Below are 24,347 nucleotides of genomic sequence, written 5' to 3'. Positions count from 1 at the left end.
AGTCCAAGGGACTTGTAGGAGTCTTCTCCAGCACCAGAATTCAAAGGCCTCAATTCTTTGGCGCTCAGCCTTTTTTATGGTCCAACTTTCACAGCCATATATTGCAACTGGGAAGACCATAGCCTTGACTATACACACTTTTGTTGGCAGGGTGATGTCTGCTTTTTAGAGTGCTGTCTAGATTTGCCACGCCTTTCCTCCCCAGGAGCAAGCTTCTTAATTTCTTGGCTGCAGTCCCCATCTGCGGTGATCTTGGAGCCCAGGAAAATAAAATCTGTCACTACCTCCATTTCTTCCCCATGCATTTTCCAGGAATTGAGAGGGCCCGATGCCATGACCTTGGTCTTCTTAATGTTAACTGTGAAGCCAACTTTTGCACTCTCCTTCACTTGCAACAAGAGGTTCTTTAGTTCCTCTTCACTTTCTGCCATTACAGTGGTATCATCTGCATATCTTAGGTTGTTGATATTTCTCTTGGCAATCTTAATTCCAACTTTTGATTCATCTAGCCCTGCCTTTGTCATGATGGGCTCTGCATATAAGTTAAATAAGCAGGGCGACAGTATATAGCCTTGCCGGACTCCTTTCCCAAATTTGAACTAATCAGTGGTTCCGTGTCCAGTTCTCACAGTTGCTTCTTGACTGGCATATAGTTTTCTCAAGAGACAAATAAGATGGTCTGCTACGCCCATCTCTTAAGAACTTGCCATCCTTTGTTTTGATCCACACAATCAAATGCTTTAGCATAGTCAGTGAATAGAAGATGTTTTTTCTGGAACTGTTTGTTTATGTTTATTGGACTTATATACCGCCCTTCTCCTGTAGGACTCAGGGTGGTTCACAAGGTATTTAAAATAGCATTACAAATTACAAAAGTTAAGAACAATTAAAATAATTAAATTTAGTCCTTGAATAAAGTATAAAACCCCTATTAAACTCCAATTAAAACCCAATAAAATTAAAATTAAAATTAAAATTCTCAATCCTGGCCGTAAAGCTCAAAGAGCCAGGTCTTCTGGTCCCGGCAGAATGAATGAAGGTCAGGGGCAGCCCTGAGCTCTATGGGCAGCTGGTTCCAAAGGGCAGGTGCACCCACAGAGAAGGCCCTCCCCCTGGGTGATACCCGCTGGCAATCTTTTGCCAGCGGCACCCTGAAAAGGCCCTGTGGGAGCGCACAGGACAAAGGGAACTTGATGCCGGCAGCAGGTGTTCCCTCAGATATCCCGGACCCAAGCCATTTAGGGCTTTATAGGTCATCGTCCCCACCCGGAGGGCAACCGGAAGCCAATGCAGCTCGCGGAGCAGAGGTGTTACATGGGAGTATCAGGAAACCCCCATCACAACTCGCGTGGCTGCATTCTGCACAAGCTAAAGCCTCCGAGTGGTTTTCAAGGGCAGCCCCATGTAGAGAGCGTTGCAGTAGTCCAACTGGGAGATCACGAGCGCATGAGTGACTGTGCGTAGGACATCTTGGTCCAGATAGGGCCGCAACTGGCGCACCAGGCGAACCTGGGCAAAGGCCCCCCTGGTCACGGCTCCTATATGATCTTCAAAACTGAGCTGCGAATCCAGGAGGACACCCAAGTTGCGAGTCCTATCTACGGAGGGTAACACCTCACTCCCCATCATTAAAGGTGGAATGGACTGGTTAACCCGAGATGCCGGTACCCACAGCCACTCAGTCTTGGCAGGATTATGTCAAAGCCTGTTTCTCCCCATCCAGACCCGGACTGCCTCCAGGCAACGGGACATCACGGCGAGGGCATCGCTGGGTTAGTTCGGGGTGGAGAAAAAAAGTTGGGTATCATCAGCATACTGATGATACCCCACCCCGAAACCACGAATGATCTCGCCCAGCGGCTTCATATAGATGTTGAACAGGAGGGGAGAGAGAACCGACCCCTGAGGAACTCCACAAACGAGAGGCCTCGGGGTGGATCTCTGCCCTCCCGTCAACACCAACTGCGAGCGGCCCCTGAGACGCCGCAGTAGGATACCATGGTCGATGGTATCAAAAGCCGCTGAGAGATCTAATAGGACTAGGACAGAGGAACAACCCCTGTCCTGAGCCCGCCAGAGATCATTCACCAGTGCAACCAATGCCGTCTCCGTGCTGTACCCAGGCCTGAAGCCTGATTGGTACGGGTCAAGGTAATCAGTTTCCTCCAGGAACAGAGAAAGCTGAGGCGCCACCACACTCTCAACAACCTTCGCCAAAAAGCAAAGGTTGGAGACTGGATGATAATTATTTAAAATCGCTAGGTCCAGGGCAGGCTTCTTGAGAAGGGGCCTCACCACCGCCTCCTTCAAAGCGGCGGGAAGACACCCTCACTCAAAGAGGCAGATATTACTGCCTGGAACCAGCTTCGTGTCTCCTCCCGAGCTGCATAAATCAGCCAGGAGGGACACGGGTCCAATAAACAGGTGGTGGAGCTCAGCCTCCCCATAATCCTGTCCACACCATCAGGGGAAACAGGATCAAACTCAGTCCAGATAACATGCTCAAGACTGTCCGATTCCTCCACATCAGACTGCCCAGTCAGAGTCCAAAACAGCCCGGATCTGAGCGATTTTGCCCGTCAGATGATGACTAAACTCCTCGGCCCGACCCTGCAAGGGCTCCTCTCACCTCCTGATTAAGAAGGGAGCGAGTCACCCTAAACAGGGCGGCCGGGCGATTATCTGCAGACGCGATGAGGGCAGCGAAGTAGTTAGCCCTCGCTGTCCTCATTGCTGCAAGATAAGACCTTACAAAGATTCTTAACTGCAATCGGAACGGCTGGACCTCCAACCGCTCTCTAGACCCCGTCTCCGACACTTCATCTCCCGGAGCTCCACAGAGAACCATGGAGCCCAACGGGATCTGCGCCGGGTCAGGGGTCACAAGGGTACAACACAGTCGAGTGCCTCGGCAGCCGCTCTTTCCCAAGCATCCACCAAGGCATCCACTGGGCTGAGAGTGAGGGCCATAGGTATAGACACAAGCGCCGTCTGGAACCGTTCTGGGTCCATTAGGCGCCTGGGGTGGAACCACCTGGTCGGTTCCGCAGCCCAGCAGCGGGGGGTGGCATAACGGAAGACCAGCCGCAGGAGGTGATGATCGGACCATGACAGGGGAACAATAGCTGGCGAACCCCCTCCCAAATCATCCAGCCACTGTCCAGACAGGAAAACTAGGTCGAGAGTGTGACCCCCCACATGAGTCGGCCCCTGAGTTACTTGGGTCAGGTCCATGACCGTCATGGAAGCCACGAACTCCTGAGCTAACTCAGATGACCCAGGGAAGGCAGGTTGAAGTCACCCAGAACTATAAGCCTGGGGAACTCCACCACCAACCCTGAGAGGGTTTCGAGCAGCTCGGGCAGGGCTGTTGCCACACAGCTGGGCACCAGGTATGTGAGTAACAAGCCCATCTGAACCCGGGGGCCACATCTCAGGAGGAGGGACTCACTACCGCCCATCTAGACATTGGTGGTCTCCCGCGGACATAAAGTCTCCCGGATAACCACCGCCACCCCTCCACCCCTACCCTGAGCCCATGGCCGGTGTAGCACACGGAAACCTGGGGGGGCATAACTTGGTCAGAGGAACCCCTCCGAGCCCAACCAAGTTTCCGTGATGCATGCCAGATCCACACATTCCTCCTTGATCAAGTCATGAACGAGGGGAGACTTGTTAACAACGGATCTGGTATTAAGATAGACCAGCCTAAGCTCAGGGACCCGATCACCCTCATCCCCAGGCAAAAGGGTGCTAACCGGAGGGTCGGAGCACGCCACCGCTCAAAGACAGTGGGGGTGTGATCCCAGATGTTGATGCGGCCCTCCGTGCAACCACGTGCTGCCATTCCCTATCGGGGGGATTTGAAACCCCACCCCAGCATACACAGAACCAGCAGCCTCCACTCCCAACCCCATCCCGCCGGAACTCCTAACAGGCCCAGACTGAGTGCCGGTTAATAATTCCCTCTCCACCCTACTATTCCTCCCCCTCCCTAACCCTTTAAAATAACCGGCTAAAAATATATATCAGGGGCCTCTTAATGCGTCTCCACGAGAGGCCTCTGTCTGAGCCCAACCACCTCTCGGGGTCCCAACAATTGGACCCGTCATTAAGGGGAATGCAGGAAAAGGCGGCAGGTCGTACCCAGGAGGGAGGAACCCTCCTGAGGGCATACAACTCAGCACCAGAATAACACAAGCGAGCCATATGATAATAAAAGTGTCCACATAGGGCAAATATTAACAATGGGTAGTCCGATGGTGTAAAATAATATCCAGATGACAATGATATTGAGTACGGTAAATATACCTCAGTCCACTAATCCAGCTCAGCTCTCACCTGAGCTGGTAATCAGAAAAAGAAATCCTAGCCGTCCTCTCACTACAGCTGAGGAGTCCAGCCTGGGGTGGACAGAGTAAGGAATCCCAGGGCAAGCCTAACTGGTCTCCCACACCAGTGGGGCGGTTGATGGCCAATCCAAGATCGCCCTCCCACCACGGACAAGTCCCAGGTCCATTCCAGACTATCTTAGCTCCAACCGGGCATTGAAACGCAGCCATGGCCGATCTTCGGGCCGTCATAGTAGTACCGGCCACTGCTACCACTTCAAGCGGGGGAAAGGGCCTCCACGTCATGGAACGGTCATTGCCACCATTCAAAGGGGCATCTATGCCGCAAAAGTGCCCACCAGCTAATCCAAAGCGCTGGGCCAGGCTGTGGTCGATCTTCGGGCCACCAGTTCGTAACTGCCGCTCCCAGAAGCGGGGGTCCCCACGCCGTAAGAGCGGCACCGGCCAGCCAGCACAAGGAAATGGGCCAGGCCACGACCGATCTTCAGGCCGCCGGCCACTGCCGCTATTCCGTGGGGGGGGGGCAAAGGCATCCCCACCCACAAGCGCCCGCCGCCTGATCCAAATGATGGTTCAGGCTGCAGACGACGTTCAAGTTGTTTTACTCCTGCCAGATCTTCCGAGTCGGGTCGCCCCCATTCCTCCCTAGCTTTCTCCATGATCCAGTGTATGTTGGCAATTTGATCTCTAGTTCCTCTGCCTCTCCAATATCCTGCCTGTACTTCTGGTAGTTCTTGATCCACATACTGCTGGAGTCTAGCTTGTAGGATTTTAAGCATAACTTTACTAGCATGTGAAATGGTGCTTTAATTTGAACAGTATTTCTATGATTAGGATGACTTTTATCTTTGAATATTATTTTTGTTCCAGACAAAACCTTTTTCTCACAACTCATGTAGCATTTAAAGAATGGCAGGAAAACATCAAAATTTATACCTTAGGGTAAAATACCTGGAATATATAAATATAACTTATCACTAGATGCTAAAGAAAGAGGAAGTTTGAGTTAACCAAATTTGAAATTATATTTTACAGCTTGTTTATTGTGGATGAAAGATTACGTGAAATTAAGCACATAGGAGGTCACTGGAGCAGAAACACATGAACACAGGTTTAGGTGGCAAGGGTATTTATGCAGAAAGACTCTGTCTAAGGCATTCTCCAATCAGCTGATTAAATTATTATTATTTATTTCAGGGTTTTTCAACTGGTGGTGCGCATACTACTGGTGGTATGGGAGCACCTGGCTGGTGGTACGCGGCGTCACTTTCCTCCCTTCTGCCTCCCCCCCCGCTCAAGGCAACGGTTTTGTCGAGGCCCATGGGGGGTTTCCAGTTCTTGCTTTTCCCCTTTGCAAAATGGGCTTCAATTGAACTGCGCTCTGACTTTGGGCGCCGTTCCTTGGGTATCCTACCCCAAGGGCTTTTACTTGCTTTTCGCACCAGCACGCTTTGCACGACTCACCTCTTCGCTGGAGTGATTTGTGCAAAGTGCATTGGCGCATAAAGCAACTAAAAGCAAAAGGTCTGGGAACTGGCGCCTCCCAGGACTGGCTGCCGTCCTCCCAGTGGGTGAAGGTGGCGAGGGGAGACATCCTCACCATGCTCCTCCTGCCTCAGCAAGACCCCCACTTGCTCTCCCACCCTGCATGCAGACCCGCCACCTCGACTTCCTCTGCAGGCGCCGATCCCACCTCAGGAAAGTCTCTTCCCAGAAAAATCTCCCCTTGAAACTGAGGAGGGGCACCGCTGCCTCCTTTGGGCATCCCTCCGCGGCCGGAGCTTGGGCCTGACAGACAAAAGGGGGGGGGGACCCCAGTGCCGGGCTGCCACCTCCCTCTCAGCCTCCTCATCAACTGGGGCTGCCACCGGGAAGCTGTTGATCTGCCAAGAGCTCTCTGTGGATTGGAGCCCATCAGAGGTCGGGGCTGGCTGTACGGATGCGCTCCCGGGCACACGGGGTTGACACAGCAAGGCTGGGCATTACTTTATTTCCTCTCGGAGGACACTTCCCAGGGCTGAAGACCATGGCGAGTTGGGACTGCCACATCTTCCCGGAGGGAGTGGAGGCAGGGTTGTGTGGGAAGTGTGTCTGCCAGGCAGCCGAGCGGGCCCCAGAGAGAGAGGGCTTCACCCAGGATTGTATGCATGCCCGTGTCCAGTGTGCCACGGTCAGGAAAGCAGGGATGTGAGACACGGGTCCCTGCAGCCAGGGTTCTAGGAAGGCTAAAGCAGGTCAGCCGGGAAGGCGAGAGGCTGGTGGCGGCTGTCAGCGCAAACCAGTCTCAGCTCTGCCTGCCTGAAGATGATTTTTTTACTTACATCAACCTTCCATCCACCCCCACACGGCTTCAGTATCTTCGTCACAGGCCCATCGCTCCCCTTCATCTTGGGGGAGAGAGCATCGGGGGGCCACCCCCCTTTCTGTCAGTGGAGTTCCGTGTTCACCTGGGGTGCCTTGAACGTGTGGAGAGGTTTCACGGGGCATTAACCCTTTCTGTGCCACGCCTAGGATGCTCCGCAGGGACAGCTGCATGTTCCAGCCACGAACAGATTCTCGAAGGAGGCAGCGGTCCCCCTCCTCAGTTTCAAGGGGAGATTTTTCTGGGAAGAGCCTTTCACAGGGTGGGATCGGTGCCCGCAGAAGAAGCCGAGGCGGCGGGTCTGTGTGCATGGTGGGAGAGCAAGTAAGGAGCCTTGCCGAGGTGGGAGGAGCGTGATGAGGCAGTCTCCCCTCACCATCTTCACCCACTGGGAGGAGGGTGGCCAGTCTCGGAGGGTGCCAGTTCCTGGGACTTTTGCTTTTATTCTTTTCGCACTGCTCTACTTTGCACGACTTACCTCAGTCGTGAACAGATGAGTTGTGCAAAGTGCAGCGGCGTTAAAAGTGAGTAAAATCCCTGCTTATTTGGGGGAGAGGATTCCCACCCCAGTCCAACCCCCCTCCACCAGAGACCCATGGAATTCCCCCCACACACATGCACGCTGCAACAGAAGTGATGAGCTGCCCACGCCCCCCCTCCCTTGACTTTGCTTGTCAAAAAGTTGGAAAAGTTGATCACATGACCCTGAGACACAGAACGTCATAAGTATGATCAGTTGCCAAGCAACCTAAGTGATGAGCTGGCCACAGCCTCCCTCCCTTGTCTTCGCTTGTCAAAAAGTTGGAAAAGTTGATCACATGACCCTGAGACACAGAACATCATAAGTATGATCAGTTGCCAAGCATCCAAATGTAAATCATATAGCCCTGGGGATGCTGCAACAGTCATACGTGTGAAAAATGGTCATAATCACTTTTTCAGTGCCGTTGTAACTTCAGTCACTAAACGATTTGTTGTAACTAAAGGACTACCTCTACCATTTTTTCCTTTTTTTCCTTCCTTTTTTTTGGTCATGTTTTTGACACCTTGCTGGGCGACTGGTGGTACTCGGATATTCCCTTATCCTAAAAGTGGTATAGTGGGTGAAAAGGTTGAAAAGCCCTGGTTTATTTTACACCTGTCTCACCAAAGGAACCCTGGCCGACTTACAAAGTTAAAAGTGGTAAAAAATACAGATCTATATAGCAACAAAGTTACAATACCTCTAAAACAAGAAAAATAAAAATTCATGGCAGAGGAATAATCAAAGTACAAATGCATGATTTAGCAGGTGGCTTCCTTCTTCCCAGCCACTCCTCAGCCAAAGCCCACTGGAACCGCCAGAGTTGAATTAGGAATGGAAGTACAAGGTTCTTGTTCCCCATTTACTAACTACCAGTAATACTTGTCCAGAAAGGGAAAAGCCTCCTATAACATATGCTTAAACTTGGGGCTGGGGGTGTTTTAAGAACCAACTTTGCTACCCTTTATTCTAAGTTCACTTCTTGTCTTTTAACAGAGGACCTAAACTGAAAACAACGGTCTGATTTTCAAAGAGCTTTGGATGGTAAATAATAAATATTTTTATGTTATAAATTGAACACATAAAGAAGAAAAGTATAATTCCTGTGTAAAACATGCAAATTGCTACTCTGAGAAGTCTATTTAGATATTATATGAAATTAAGAATTTTGTTTAGCTTATTCTTGATCTTTAGTTATACAAATTCTTGATAAATTGATTACGGGCCATCAAATGAGTATTGATTAATCAGATAGGTAATCGATTTTCTCCAAGATGATCTCTTCTTTCACGATTTGCAGAGGAGGAGTATTTAAACAGAGACATAGAAAAAGAGGGGATTGGTTCCAGCTCCATTAAACCAAAACCCTCGGTCCTCTAGGCTCACTTCTGCTCTAGCAACCCGGCAAACGAACCACCGGGAGAAATGCTTTACGCCTAGACAGCAAGTCTCGTCTCCAGGAGGGAGCATAGAGGAAAGGAAGCTCTCTACTCCAGCCATCCTGCCAACCTCCACAGTGAGGCAGAGGGCGAGGCTTCCCCTCGTTGGCAGCCAGGGATCCAACCTGCCTTCCCCTCCCGTCGCCCTCCCCGATTTCCATCCCGTCAGTCTCTGCATCTGACGGAGGCGGCTGCACTCACAAAGCTCTCGTTTTGCAAGGAAAGGGGTCAGTGGGAAAAGGGGCTACCAGGCGAATTCCAACATTCAGCCCCTGATCCATTCGCCCTGCGCTGAACCCCGAGACCCTGAAACCAAGGAGAGCCCCTTTAATCACAAGAAAGGAACACATCATAGAATGCAGACTACAGTGTATAGTATATTTTGAATAGAATTTATTACCTTCAGTTAACATTAGAAATACACAGAGAAATTCAAACATGGAATGAGAACAAGGTACTGGTAGTGCTGAGCAGGGCTTATATACATTTTAAGAGAAAAACCATGACTGCAATCTGGGTATTTATGTAAAATAAAATGACAACATCCATATCAAACAGAATGTGCCAATAAATTGGGCAATACCCAGAAGTTGACAAAATATATCCTGAAGGAAAATATTAGACGGGGTGGGGAGAAACTTTGTATGACAACTTAGTACATCCAGGAACCAAGGAACATGGAGTGTTTGTCAAATGGCAAGAACTGAACCCCCCCCCCAATATTCTGAACATTATTTTTGTTCCAGACAAAACCTATTCTCTCAACTGATGTAATATATAAAGCAGGGCTTTTCAACCTTTTCACAGATTGTACCACTTTTAGGATATGGCAATATTCGAGTGCCACCAGTCACCTAGCAAGGTATCAAAAACTTGGTGACCAAGAAAAAGTGATAAAGTACAGGTAGCCCTCGACTTACAACAGTTCGCTTAGTGACTGTTCAAAGTCACAATGGCCCTGAAAAAAGTGATTTCTGACCACTTTTTACACTTATGACCATTGCAGCAATCTAGGGTCATGTGATTTACATTTGGATGATTGGCAACTGATTCATATTGATAATGGTTTGGGGGTCACGTGATCCCCTTTTGCAACCTTCTGACCATCAAACTCAAAAGATTTGTCATTGGAAAACAGATTCACTTAAGAACTTACTAATTTAATAATTTCAGTGATTCACCTAACAAACGGGGCAAGTAAAGTCATAAAATGTGACAAAACTCATTTAACAAATTTCTGTGTCCCATTCTCTTTCCCCATTGGGTGTTTTTCCCCCCTTTTCCTCCAAAACGTCCTTTTATATCCTCTCCCCTCCTCTCTCCCCCCTCCTCCTCTTCTCTTTGGTTTACTTGCAGCTGACTCCTTTCCCAAAGGCTACTTCCAGAACCGCCAATCAGATGGAGCCCCCTGGTGATCTTGGGCGCTCAGCACTGCTCTGGCCAACACCATAGCTCCAGCTGACTCACAGGCCTGTGTAGGTTGCCAGTGCTTCAGCTCATACCCCGCTACACTTCCCTCCACACAAACTGCTTTTCAACCCACCATACGTGTTCCACCTGACACCTGATGAAGTACCACCAGTGGTACATGTACAAAGGGTTCAAGAACACTGATTTAAAGAATGGCAGAAAAACATATCAAAATATTATTTACTAAATTTATTTGCTGCCTGCCTCGCCACAAGGGGGCTGGGTGCTTACAAAAGTAAAGACAATCAAAGAGTGTGTGGACCGTACTCAACGTGTGGTCCTGAATGGAACTGCATCTACACAGATGGAATGTGTAGTGGGGTGCCCCAGGGCTCTGTTCTAGGCCCAGTGCTCTTCAACGTATTCATCAATGATTTGGATGAGGGGATAGATGGGGAATTCATCAAATTTGCAGACGATACCAAGCTGGCAGAAATAGCCAACACCCAAGAAGACAGGCTTAAGACACAGAAGGATCTTGACAGACTTGAACATTGGGCGCTATCTAATCAAATGAAATTCAATGGTGAAAAAAATAAGGTTCTTCATTTAGGCAAGAAAAAGCAAATACAAAGCTATAGTATAGATGTTAATTTGGTCAATAGTAATAACTCTGAAAGGGATCTCGGAGTCCTAGTGGACAATCAACTTAAATATGAGGTAGCAGTGCGCTGCAGCTGCCAAAAAACCCAACACAGTGTTAGGCTGCATTAACGGAGGGATAGAATCAAGATCAGATGAAGTGCTAATACCACTTTACAATGCCTTAGTAAGACCACACTTGGAATACTGCATCCAATTTTGCTCACCACGATGTAAAAAAGATGTTGAGACTCTAGAAAAAGTACAGAGAAGAGTAACAAAGATGATTAGGGGACTGAAGGGTAAATCATCAGGAATGGTTGCTGGAATTGGATTTGTCTAGTTTAATGAAGAGAAGGAGAAGGGCAAGGGGTGACATGATAGCAGTGTTCCAATATCTCAGGGGTTGCCACAAAGAAGAGAGAGTCAGGCTATTCTCCAAAGCACCTGAAGGCAGGACAAGAAGCAACAGATGGAAAGTATCCAAAGAGTTAAGTAACATAGAACTAAACAAAAACTTCCTGACAGAACAATTAATAGGTGGAACGATCTGCCTCCAGAGGCTGTGAATGCTCCCTCACTGGAAGTGTTTAGGAAGAGACTGGACAGCCAATTGTCTGAAATGGTATAGGGCACGGGTGTCAAACTCAATTTCATTGAGGGCCGCATCAGCATTGCGGTTGCCCTTAGGGGGCCGGGTGGGTATGGCCAGGGTGGGCGTGGCCTACTGGGTGGGCATGGCCAGCTCTACATCATTTGCATCAAGGGTGCCTATGGGGGCCTGGGCAGGATTGGGACAGATCTGAGGGTCTCTGGCAGAAGGAGGGTCTCTGGGCCAGGGCCAAGGCAGTGGGGGCCGTTCCCTCACTGTTTCCAGGATGGCTTTGCGGGCCACATGAAACCACTTCGCAGGCCGGATCCGGCCCCCGGGCCTTGTGTTTGACATGTCTGGTATAGGGTTTCCTGCCTGAGCAGTGGGTTGGATTAGATAGCCTCCAAGGTCCCTTCCAACTTAATAATCATCATCAAAATACAAATATATATAGCAATAAAATTATAATGCCTCTGAAATAACAAAAATAAAAATTCATGAAAGGAACAATCAAACTACTGTACAAATGCATAATTTTGCAAGTGGCTTCCCTCTTCACAGGAATTTATGACCCAAACCCTATTGTAACAGCCAGAGCTGAGTTGGGACTGGAAGTAAGAGGTTCTTGTTTCCTATTTACAAACTACCTGTAATGCTTGACCAGACAGAGAAAAGCCTCCTACAACAAATGCTTAAATTTAGGGGTGGGTATAAGAAGCAACTTTGCAACGTTTTATTCTGAGTTCACTTTTTCTAGTCTTTTAGCAGAAAAGTGAGCACAACGATTTGATTTTCAAAGAACTTTGGTTCTTAAATAATAAATCATATTTTTATATTGTAAATTAAATACCTAAAGGAGAAAGGTATGTGTAAAACATGCAAATTGCTACTCTGAGAAGTCTATTTAGTTGTTATATGGAATTAAGAATTTTTTTAGCTTGTTCCTGATCTTTAGTTATACAGATTTTTATAAATTGTTTATGGGCAATGAAATCAGCATTGACTAACATGGGTCAGATTTTCTCCAAGATAAAATCTCTCCTTTCACTATTTCCAAAGGAGGAGTATTTAAACAGAGATGGAAAAAGAGGGGATCGGTGCCAGCTCCGTTAAACCGAAACCCTCGGTCCTCTAGGCTCACTTCTGCCCTAGCAACGCGGCAAACGAACCAGCGGGAGAAACGCTTTACGCCCAGAGAGCAAGTCTCGTCTCCAGGAAGGGAGCACAGAGGAGAGGAAGCTCTCTGCTCCAGCCATCCTGACAACCTCCAGGGCGAGGCAGAGGGCGAGGCTTCCCCACGTTGGCAGCCCCGGATCCAACCTGCCTTCCCCTCCCGTCGCCCTCCCGGATTTCCATCCTGCATCAGTCTCTGCATCTGACGGAGGCGGCTGCTGTTCTCGTTTTGCAAGGAAAGGGGTCAGTTGGAAAAGGGGCTACCAGGCGCCTTCCGACGTTCAGCCCCCGATCCGTCCGTCCTGCGCTGGACCCAGAGGCCAAGCAGAGCCCCAACTTTCAGCGGAGGCTTCCCGACTTCCATGCAGGGCGCAGGAGCAAGTGGCCGATGAAGACAGGCGACGCGGAGATCATCGGCTCTTCCCTGCCCTTTGCAGGCATCGCCGTCCCAGGCTCCCCTTCAGCCGCCCTCCTTTCAGCGAACCCCGCCCCCCCTCGGAAAAAGAGCAGCGGAGTAGATATTCCGGGAGGCCGGAAAAGGAGAATCCTGTTTCATCCTCTTCCTTCCATGTCTACTCTAGGAAGAACATATCTATCGTTCTTGCTCTTTTTTGAGGCACGTGAGCCCATGAGCGCTCAGGAAATTGGCGGGAAAGATTTGCCGTTGCTCTCCTCAGGCGGGTGAAGCTCGAGTGACCGGAGAGCCATTTCTTCACTCCTGCAAACCGGAGAAGAGGTTTTGGAGGGGCCGGTTGGCATCTGGGACTGCCTCGTACCTCTTTTGGCTACCCTCGAGCAGGGGACCTGAAAGGATCTCCAGGGATGGAGGCCGCTCTCAGCCCAGAGATCCACCGCCGGCGCTTCCGCGGTCTCGACGGCTGCAGCCAAGAGGCCGAGGGGCCCCGGGAGCTTTGCAGCCGCCTGCACCGCCTGTGCCGCCAGTGGCTGCGGCCGGAGAGGAGCAGCAAAGGGGAGATGCTGGACCTGGTGGTGCTGGAGCAGCTGCTGGCCCTGCTGCCCGCGGAGATGGCGAGCTGGGTGAGGGAGTGCGGAGCCGAGAGCTGTTCACAGGCGGTGGCCCTGGCCGAAGGCTTCCTCCTCAGCCAAGCTCAGCGGGAAGAGCCGGGAAAGGGGCAGGTGAGGAGGCGGGGGGGGGGCTTCAGCCTGGGAACTTCATGGGGGGGGAGATCAGGAATCTAATCGCTTCTGCAAGAAAACAAAGCGATTAAAATATGAGACTGCAGCCTTTACTGAAACTATATTATCAAATATTTTGATAACTGATTTCTTTTTGTTTCCTAAATTAATTTATCCCTTTACACCTCTGTTATCCACATATCTCATAATAATCAGTGTATACTTTGTGATCTGTGCTATGTGAATCTGGATAAGAGGAAGCAACTGGATTATGTGAATGGCCTCTGATACCCCTAGAATACCACAATAGTAAGAGAAGCAAGCTAATTAACACATGTACATAAAAATACAGCCTGCTGTTTTAACTCCCATTTACTCAGAAATATAAGTCACATACAGAGTCCCTGAAGTGTCTCTGATTTCAGTTGGGGAAAGCAAAATGTAAGGAATGTGAACTATCATAGATATTGTCCTCTGAAAATGGATTATGAATCAGGCTGTTCTTCAAATGCAGGAGCCGTTCACAGAGGAGATTTCAGCAGAGCTCTGGGGCAGAGGAGATCGATCCAGCTCTAATCAAGTGGTGTTTTACAGGAGGACCCAATTCTGGCCACCTTGCCAGGTAGATTCAGGTTTCTTCTGAGAACAGTAGTGTTCCAGCTCCATCCATTCAGAAGCTGTGTTTAATACCAAAAGCTGAGTCTATGTGGACTTGAACATAGTGTCCACACGCATTTGGCTTTCAAGTTTGTGCTTGAAATGCAAGTGCAACAATTCATAGGCAGGAACCTTTTATTACAAATGAAATTTAATTGTAGAAGGAATTTAACTTTTCTTAATGCTATTAAGAAGAGTGCCTAAAATAGCTAGAAATGAAGTCCATGAATTGAAACTATAACAGTGGAAATAAACATACCGGAGAAGTGTTTGTTTATTTTATTAAATATTTATGCCACCTGTCTCCCTTGTAAGGTAACTGTAATTATACCAAGAAAAATACAGCACATGAAGGATAAGCCACTAAGTCAACACTAAGTGGCTGTAACAATAAAACTGTTGTTCAACGTTGGCTGTGTTCAATTCTGCAACCTGGAAGCAGCTAAGCCGTGATTTGTTAAGGTGCAACTTCTCAGCTCCATGGACTATGTGGACAAGATGACATGAATCCATCCTGAATGTTCATTTGGCTTTTGCAACTGAGTGTTTTCTGTTGTGTGCATTAAGGGATAGAACTTTCAACTGTTTCCTGGGATTGTCTATTTTTTTTCTCTTTCTAGAGCGCTGATCCCTTTGAGGAGGTGACTGTGGACTTCACAGAGGAGGAGTGGAGGCTGCTAGATTCTGGCCAGAAGGCCTTGTGCAGAGAAGTCATGCAGGAGGTTTCCTTCAATATGGCTGCTCTGGGTAAGGCCAGGCTGTTCAATTCGCTATAAGGTCATGGCAGAAACATTCACCGTAGAATTAAGAAAGATCCTAGATATTCCATGGAAGTGACTGAACAGATTGACTGATTCAACACTAAAGGTTTAATCTGTGTTTTATATGACAACATTATTTCTATGTGATGAAGAGTCTTCTATATAACAGTTTGCAGATATCACATTTTGGCTAGCCGAATGGATTGTATAAACCTGGAACGCAGATTGGCATGTTTTTGAGTGGGACCCTTCTAAATTCTTATCAGAATGTTAATTTTCATTTTTCCCCCCATGTAGATTTGTCTGTCAGTGAGTACGACAAGGAGGCAAGGTTACATCTACTCGAAGTAGAGAAAAATAAAATAAAAGTGATCCTTGGCCATCAGAGGAACTCCAAAATGTTACGGAGAAAACAGCCACAAAATGGAAGGGAGAAGCCATCCACTTCTCTTGGTATTTGTGACTTCCTATCCAAGCAAGATGAGAAAGAAATGAGAATAGAAAAATATAGAAAAAAAGAAAACATGAATTTGAATTACATAACTGTGGCAGAAAGCAGACTAAAAAAACCATGCGTGCCTCTAAAAACTATGGAGAATAACTCCTTCACTTCTACTTCACCAGAGACACCAAATACCTCTGTAAAAACTGGATGGGATTCCAGTCTGAGCAGAAAGAGGAAAGTTTGCATGCAATGTGGAAAGAGTTTCAGTAAGAAAACTCATCTTACTTACCACCAAAGGATACACACTGGGGAGCGACCATATAAATGCCTGGAATGTGGAAAGACCTTTACCCAGAAAGGAAATCTTAATCTTCATGAGAGGATCCACACAGGGGACAGACCATATCAATGCATGGAATGTGGAAAGAGTTTCATTAGCAACAGTCATCTTAATCACCACCAAAGAATCCACATTGGGGACGGACCATATAAATGTATGAAATGTGGAAAGACCTTTACCCAGAAAGGAGATCTTAATCTTCATGAGAGGATCCACACTGAGGAGCAACCATATAAATGCATGGAATGTGGAAAGAGCTTTACCCAGAAAGGAGATCTTAATCTTCATTTGAGGATCCATACAGGGGAGAGACCGTATAAATGCCTGGAATGTGGAAAGACCTTTACCCAGAAAGGAAATCTTAATCTTCATGAGAGGATCCACACAGAGGACAGACCATATAAATGCATGGAATGTGGAAAGAGTTTCGTTAGCAACAGTCATCTTAATCACCACCAAAGAATCCACACAGTGGAGAGACCGTATAAATGCATGAAATGTGGAAAGACTTTTACCCGGAGAGAACATCTTAAACTTCATGAGAGGATCCACACTGGGGAGAGACCATATAAATGCATGGAATGTGGAAAGAGCTTTATCCAGAAAGGAGATCTTAATCTTCATTTGAGGATCCATACAGGGGAGAGACCGTATAAATGCATGGAATGTGGAAAGACTTTTACCCGGAAAGAACATCTTAAATGTCATGAAAGGATCCACAGACGGGAGAGACCGTATCAATGCATGGAATGTGGAAAGAGCTTTACCCAGAAAGGAGATCTTAATCTTCATGAGAGGATCCACACAGGGGAGAGACCGTATAAATGCATGGAATGTGGAAAGACTTTTACCCGGAAAGCACATCTTAAATCTCATGAAAGGATCCACACACGGGAGAGACTGTATCAATGCATGGAATGTGGAAAGACCTTTACCCAGAAAAGGCATCTTAATTATCACAAAATGATCCACACTGGGAACAGACCATAGAAATGCACAGAATGTGGAAAGTGCTTCATTAGCAAAGGTAGCACTGGGCTACTCAGCATGCTTCTCTTTTGCTCTCAGAGATTGGCTGAAAATGTCCCCCATCAAAAGGTGTTCTAGAGGCAACTCCTGGACTTTGCCACCTAAATGAACTTTGGATTCCAAGGATCTGAGCCTTCTTCAGCCTGTATTTTATCCTCTGAAAAGGAAAAGGAGAGCTGTCATGCTGCAAAGGACTATAAGCTGCAACCCCCTCCATCTCCAAAGCTGAATAACATTCCAGAGTGTTCCATTCTTGTTATTTTCCAACTTGAATAATCTGGATGCAGAAATGATCACTGAACAGTCAGTGGGAAAAGGACATTCGGAGAACACTTACAAGCTCTATTCCTAAGTAAGAGACCTGCATGTAAACAATTTCAGTGATTCACCTAACAAGTGGGGCTAGTAAAGTCATAAAATGGGACAAAACTCATTTAACAAATTTCTCCATTAGCAATATAAATTTTGGGCTCAATTCTGGTTGTAGGTTGAAGACTGTCTACACACCCACTTACCACACTTTAAATGGGAAATGTGTGCTTCTTTCTCTGCCATTAATCTTTGCACTGTTCTATCCCCTTCTTTCCCTCTCCTTGTCTTAAAGAAGCCACTTCTCTTCTCCTTCTCTCTTTCTGTGTCCCGTTCTCTTTCCCCATTGGGTTTTTTTCTCTCTTTTCCTCCAAAACGTCCCTTTGTATCCTCCTCTCGCCCCCCTCCTCTTCTGTTAGGTATACTTGTAGCTGAGTCTTTTTCCCTGAGGCAACTTCCAGAAGGGCCAATCAAATGGAGCCCCACTGGTGATCCTGAGCACTCAGCAGTGCCGTGGCAACACCGTAGCTCCAGCTGATTCTCTCACAGGCCTGTGTGGTTTGCCACCAGTTCAGCTCATTCCCTGGTACACTTTTCCACTTTCCCCCCCTTTTTTTACACTGCTTGTCAACCCGCTGTACGTGTTCTACCTGCCCACTGCCAAAGTACCAAGTACAACAGGTTGAAAAGCACTAATATAAAGAATGGCATAAATACATATCAAAATATTATTTACTGTTTTTATTTGCTGCCTGTCTTGCCACAAGGGGGCTCAGTGCTTACAAAGTTAAAAGCAATAAATGTGTGTGGTCCTTACTCAGTGTGTGGTCTTCAATGGAACTGCATCTATATGGAGGGAAGTGTGTAGTGGGGTGCGCCAGGGCTGTGTTCTAGGCCCAGTGCTCTTCAGAAGATAGGCTTAAGATACAGAAGGATCTTGACAGAGTTGAACATTGGGCACTATCTAACAAAATGAAATTCAGTGGTGAAAAAAATAAGGTTGTACATTTAGGCAAGAAAAACCAAATGCACTGGTACAGGATAGGTGGTATCTTGCTCAATAGTAATAACTGTGAAAGGGATCTCGGTCTCCTAGTGGACCAGACATATCAAACTCGTGATGTCATTTGATGTTGTGTGACATATTGGAGCTTTTTCCCCATTGCCAGCCTTGAGGTGGGCGCAGTTTCCTTGTGACGTGTCCAGCTAGCCGTTTGACACCCCTGTCATGGTTGATCCACTTAAATATGACGCAGCAGTGCGCTATAGCTGCAAAAAAACCTGAACACACTGCTAGGCTGCATTAACAGAAGGATAGAATCAAGATCACATGAAGTACTAATACCACTTTACTCTAGGAAGAACATATCTATCGTTCTGGCTCCTTCTTGAGGCACGTGAGCCCATGAGTGCTCAGGAAATTGGTGGGAAAGATTTGCACTTGCTCTCCTCAGACGGGTAAAGTCTGAATGACCGGAGAGCCATTTCTTCACTCCTGCACACCGGAGAAGGGCTTGGGGAGGGGCCGGTTGGCATTTTGGACTACCTCATACCTGTTTTGGCTGCCCTCAACAGGGAGGCCCAAGGATGGAGGCCGCCCAAAGCCCAGTGATCCACTGCTGGCGCTTCTGCAGTCTCGACGGTGGCTGCCTGCACCGCCTGTGCCAGCAGTGGCTGCGGCCGGAGATCAGCAGCAAAGGGGAGATGCTGGACCTGGTGGTGCTGGAGCAGCTGCTGGCCCTGCTGCCCACGGAGATGGCGAGCTGGGTGAGGGAGTGCGGAGCCGAGAGCTGTTGGCAGGCAGTGGCCCTGGCCGAAGGCTTCCTCCTCAGCCAAGTCCAGCGGGAAGAGCCAGAAAAGGGGCAGGTTAAGAGGAGCGGGGGGGGGGGCCTTCATCCTGGGAGCTCCATGGGGGAGGGGAAGAAAAGATTAGCGATCAAGCTATATCTGCTATATCTGCAATAGGACTAAAATATGACTGTAGCCTTTTCTGGAATTACATTTGAATAATTTTTTATTGCTGAGGTAAATGTTTCTGTTTCCTAATTTAACATTTTTCTTCCATTACAGCTCTGTGTCCTTTGTGATGTTATCCATATATCTCATAATAATCAGTGTTTGTGATCTGTGCTATCTGAATCTAGATAAGGGAAAGCAACTGGATTATGTGAATGGCCTGTGATACCCCTAGAATACCACAATAGTAAGAGAAACAAACTAATTAACACACCCTTACAGATTATCTACTTAAAAACACAGCCTGCTGTTAGTGAAGATATGGTAAAAAGGGAAAAGCTACAGTTGTAGGAGACAATTTCTATGATTAAGAAGATTTATCTTGAACATTATTTTTGTTCCAGACAAAACCTGTTCTCTCAAGTGATGTAACAGTTAAAGCAGGGCTTTTCAAGCTTTTCACAGATTGTTCCGTTCGTCCTGCGCTGGAGCCAGAGACCAAGGAGAGCCCCAACTTTCAGCGGAGGCTCCCCAACTTTCCTGCAGAGCGCAGGACCCGGGCAGCAGCAAGCTGCCGATGAAGAGGGGCGACGCCGAGATCATCAGTCCTTCCCCGCCCTTTGCAGGCATCGCCGCCCCAGCCTCCGTTTCCGCCGCCCTCCTTTCGGCGAACCCCGCCCCCCTCGGAAGAAGGGCAGCGACGTAGAGATTCCGGGAGGCCGGAAAAGGAAGGTCCCCTTTCATTCTCTTTCTATCAGGTCCCCTCTAGGAAGCACATATCTCTCGTTCTGGCTTCTTGTTGAGCAGGGGTCTTCAAACGTGCCTGGCTGAGGAATTCTGGGAGTTGAAGTCCAGAAGTCATTAAAGGGCCGACTTTGATGAACCGCTGTCGTCTCAGGCGGGTAAAGCCCGAGTGAGCGGAGAGCCATTTCTTCCCTCCTGCACACCGGAGAAGGGGCTGCGGAGGGGCTGAGGGACATTTGGGACTGCCTCGGGCTTCTTTTGGCTGCCCTCGAGCAGGAGACCCGAAGGGATCCCCAGGGATGGAGGCCGCCCTCAGTCCAGAGATCCACCGCCGGCGCTTCCGCGGTCTCGACGGCTGCCGCCAGGAGGCCGAGACGCCCCGGGAGCTTTGCAGCCGCCTTCACCGCCTGTGCCGCCAGTGGCTGCGGCCGGAGAGGAGCAGCAAAGGGGAGATGCTGGACCTGGTGGTGCTGGAGCAGCTGCTGGCCCTGCTGCCCGCGGAGATGGCGAGCTGGGTGAGGGAGTGCGGAGCCGAGAGCTGTTCGCAGGCGGTGGCCCTGGCCGAAGGCTTCCTCCTCAGCCAAGCCCAGCGGGAAGAGCCGGGAAAGGGGCAGGTGAGGAGGGGGGGCGCTTCATCCTGGGAACTCCATGGGGGGTCGGGTAGAGGGGGAAAGATCAGAGATCTATCTAGCCGTGTCTGTAGTAAGACAGATGGAAAATATGACTGCAGCCTTGTCTGGAGTGCCTCACCTCTGAAGAATTGATTTCTTCTTGAGGCAAATGCTTCTATTTCCTAAATTAATTTATCCCTTTGCACCTCTGTTATCCACATATCTCATAATAATCTCATAATAATACTTTGTGATCTGCTGTTACCTGAATCTAAAGGGGAAGCAACTGGATTATGTGAATGGTCTCTGATAGGCAGCCACATTTAATAGTTAGAGAAGTGAAGTTTACTTTGTGATCTGCTGTCACCTGAATCTAAAGGGGAAGCAACTGGATTATGTGAATGGCCTCTGATAGACAGCCACATTTAATCACATTTAATAAAGAAGTGAAGCAATTAACACACCCTTACACTTTATGTACATAAAAGCACAGCCTGCTGTTTTAACTCCCCCCCTTTTCATCATTTACTCAGAAATATAAGACACATGCAGTGTGCCAGAGGTGTATCTGAATTGGGTTGGGGAAGAACAGGTGGGGAAGGAAAAGATAAGGTATGCAAACTAACATGGATATGGTCTTCTGAAAGTGGATCATGAATCAGGCTTTTCTTGTTATGCAGGAGCTGTTCACAGAGGAGATTTCAGCAGAGCTCCGGGGCAGAGATCGATTCCGCTCTATTCAGGAGCTGTTTTTCTGGAGGATCCAACTCTGGCCACCTTGCCAGGTAAGTGCAGGTTTCTTCTCAGAACAGTAGCGTTCCAGAACAGTAGCGTTCCAGCTCCATCCATTCATGAGCTGTGTTTAATACCAAAAGCTGAGTCTATGTGCACTTAAACACAGTGTCCACCCACATTTCTTTCAAGATTGTTTTGGAGATGCAAATGAAACAATTTACAGGTAGGAACTTTGTTTTGGAAATGTAATTTAAGTGTAGAAAAAGTTTAATATTTCTGAATATTAAGTGCCTATAATAGTTACAAATGAAATCCATGAATTGAAACAGTAACAGTGGGATTAAACATACCTGATCAGTGTTTATTTTATTAAATATTTATGCCACCCGTCTTCCTTGTAATGTGTCTATAAGAATACCAACAAAAATATACCATATGAAGGATAAGCCAGTAAGTTAACACTAAGTGGCTGTAACAATAAAACTGTTGTTCAAGTGACTTGGGATTTCAAGGACATTACCAAAAATTTAAAATAGGTTAGGAAAGAAGTTCCTAGTGGCTATGTCCTGTTTACTCAGGAATTTGGTCAACGAGGAAGGTAGATTTAGGGGATTTTCTGCCGAAAACCTACTTGATGAGTTACTCCAGGCCACTGGGAAGCTCCCCAAGGTTGGCTGTGTTGCATTCTACAACCTGGAAGCAGCTAAGCCGTGATTTGTTCAGCTGTAGCTTTCCAGCCCCACAGACTATGTGGACAGGATGACATGAATCCGTCTTGAAAGAAAATGTCCATTTGGCTCTTGCAACTGTGTGTTTTCTGTTATGTGCAGTAAGAGAGAACTTTCAACTATTTCCTGGGATTGTTTGCTTTTTTTTCTCTTTCTAGAGCTCTGATTCCTTTAACGGAGTGACTGTGGACTTCACGGATGAGGAGTGGAGGCTGCTAGATTCTGGCCAGAAGGCCTTGTGCAGAGAAGTCGTGCAGGAGTTTTCTAGGAATAAGGCTGCTCTGGGTAAGGCCAGGCTGTTCAATTCTCAATAAGGCCGTTGCAGAAATATTCACCGTACAATTGAAAAATGTCCTAGATACTCCATGGAAATGACTGAATAGATTAACTGAACAACACCAAAGCTTTAACCTGTTCTTTGGCTGAAAACATTCTTTCTATACAATCAGGAGACTACTAGATAATAATTTGCGGATATCACATCCTGACTAAACAAATGGATTTAACTAAATGTGGAACGCAGATTGGCATGTTTTTGCAGGGGCGGGGGGAGCTTCTAAGTCTAATCAATGTTAATTTTCTTTTTTTTTCTTGCAGATGATGTGTCTATGAATGAGAATGATAAGCAGGCAAGGTTAAATCTACTAGAAATAGAGAAGAACGAGGTAAAAATAATCCTTGGCCATCAGAGGGACACCAAAATGTTAAGGACAAAAGAGCCAGAAAATGGAGGGGAGAGGTCATCCACTTCTCTTGGTATTCCTGGGTTCCTATCCCAGCAAGATCAAAAAGAAATGAGAAAAGGAAAATGTAGAAAAAAAGAAACCATGAATTTGAGTTACATAACTACAGCAGAAACCAGACTAAAAAAAACATGCATGCCTCTAGAGACTATGGAGAATAACTCCTTCGCTGCTACTTCACCAAACAAACTCTATTGGAAATGCAAACCACATACCTCTGTAAAAACTGGTGGGGATTCCAGTCTGAGCAGAAAGAGGAATGTTTGCATGCAGTGTGGAAAGAGTTTCAGTAGGAAAAGTCAACTTATTTGCCACCAAAGGATCCACACTGGGGAGAGACCATATAAATGCATGGAATGTGGAAAGACCTTTAGCCAGAAAGGACATCTTAATCATCACAAAAGGATTCACACTGGGGACAGGCCGTATAAATGCACGGAATGTGGAAAGAGTTTCATTAGAAACAGTAATCGTGTTTGTCACCAAAAGATCCACACTGGGAAGCGACCGTTTAAATGCGTGGAATGTGGAAAGACCTTTACCCAGAAAGGACATCTTAAACATCATGAAAAGATCCACACAGGGGAGAGACCATATAAATGCATGGAATGTGGAAATACCTTTACCCGGAAAGGAAATCTTAATCGTCACAAAAGGATCCACAGTGGGGACAGACCGTATAAATGCATGGAATGTGGAAAGAGCTTCATTAGCAACAGTCATCTTAATTATCACCAAAGGATTCACAGTGAGAAGTGACCATATAAGTAGACTGGAAAAAGCTATACTGGAAAGCTCACCTTAATTCTCATGAAAAGGTCCACACTGGGCATAGACCACATTGATGCACACGGTGTGGAAATAGCTTTACTTGGAAAACATAATTCTCGTAAAGAGCATATAAATCCGTGGAGGGTAGAAAGAGCCTTTCTGAGGAGAGAGGCGATACTGGCCTCCAAAGTATCCACAGGGGAACCAGCCCTCAAATGTATTGAGTTTGGGAGAAAAAAGCCTTTAATGACTACAGGTAGTCCTTGATTTACAACCACAATTGAGCCCAAAATTTCTCTTGTTAAGTGAGACATTTGTTAAGTGAATTTTGCCCCATTTTATGACATTGCTTTCCTATGTTGTTAAATGAATAACTGCAGTTGATAGGTTAGTAATCTGGTTGTTAACTGAATATGGCTTCCCCATTGACTTTACTTGTCAGAACATCACAAAAGAGGATCACATGATCTTGGGACACCGCAACAGTCATGGATATAAACCAATTGCCAAGCATCTGGATGTTGATCACATGATCATCAGGATGTTGCAATGGCTGTCAAGAGTGAAAATTGTTACTTTTTTCAGTGCTGTTGTAACTTTGAAAGGTCACTAAACAAACTGTTATAAGTCAAGGACTTCCTGTTCAGCAGACATGTGAAACACAAGGCCCGTGGGCAAAATCTGGCCTGCTATGTGGTTATGTTCGGCCCCTGGAGCTGCCCTGGAAATGCCAAAAGACCAACCCACGGTGTCTTGGCTTGGCCCAGGCTGACCGGGCACTGATCTACAGGAAAAAACAAAATGAATTCATTTATTTATTTATTTTAATTCCATTTATATCCCGCCCTTCTCTGAAGACTCAGGGCGGCTTACAAGCTTAGCAGTAGC

The 24,347-nt window shown here is 47.2% G+C and overlaps 2 protein-coding genes across 2 annotated transcripts; both read left to right on the top strand.

Annotated features, from left to right (window-relative positions):
• Positions 1-12,328: 12,328 nt before the first annotated feature.
• Positions 12,329-17,978, top strand: LOC308661333 (uncharacterized protein; the record flags this gene model as incomplete). The annotated part of the gene is made up of 7 exons (XM_081316256.1): positions 12,329-12,332; positions 12,473-12,619; positions 12,730-13,113; positions 13,293-13,630; positions 14,136-14,252; positions 14,908-15,034; positions 15,346-17,978. 7 exons carry the CDS (start codon positions 12,329-12,331, stop codon positions 16,821-16,823), a joined length of 2,595 nt encoding a protein of 864 aa, XP_081172382.1. The 3' UTR covers positions 16,824-17,978.
• A 2,192-nt stretch (positions 17,979-20,170) lies between these two features.
• Positions 20,171-24,347, top strand: LOC308662987 (zinc finger protein 263-like; the record flags this gene model as incomplete). The annotated part of the gene is made up of 4 exons (XM_081319130.1): positions 20,171-20,485; positions 21,163-21,267; positions 22,104-22,230; positions 22,543-24,347. 4 exons carry the CDS (start codon positions 20,171-20,173, stop codon positions 23,445-23,447), a joined length of 1,452 nt encoding a protein of 483 aa, XP_081175256.1. The 3' UTR covers positions 23,448-24,347.

This window comes from Vipera berus, assembly GCF_964194415.1.
Source record: "Vipera berus genome assembly, chromosome: 2".
NCBI lineage: Eukaryota > Metazoa > Chordata > Lepidosauria > Squamata > Viperidae > Vipera > Vipera berus.
This window is presented reverse-complemented; position numbering and strand designations above follow the sequence as displayed.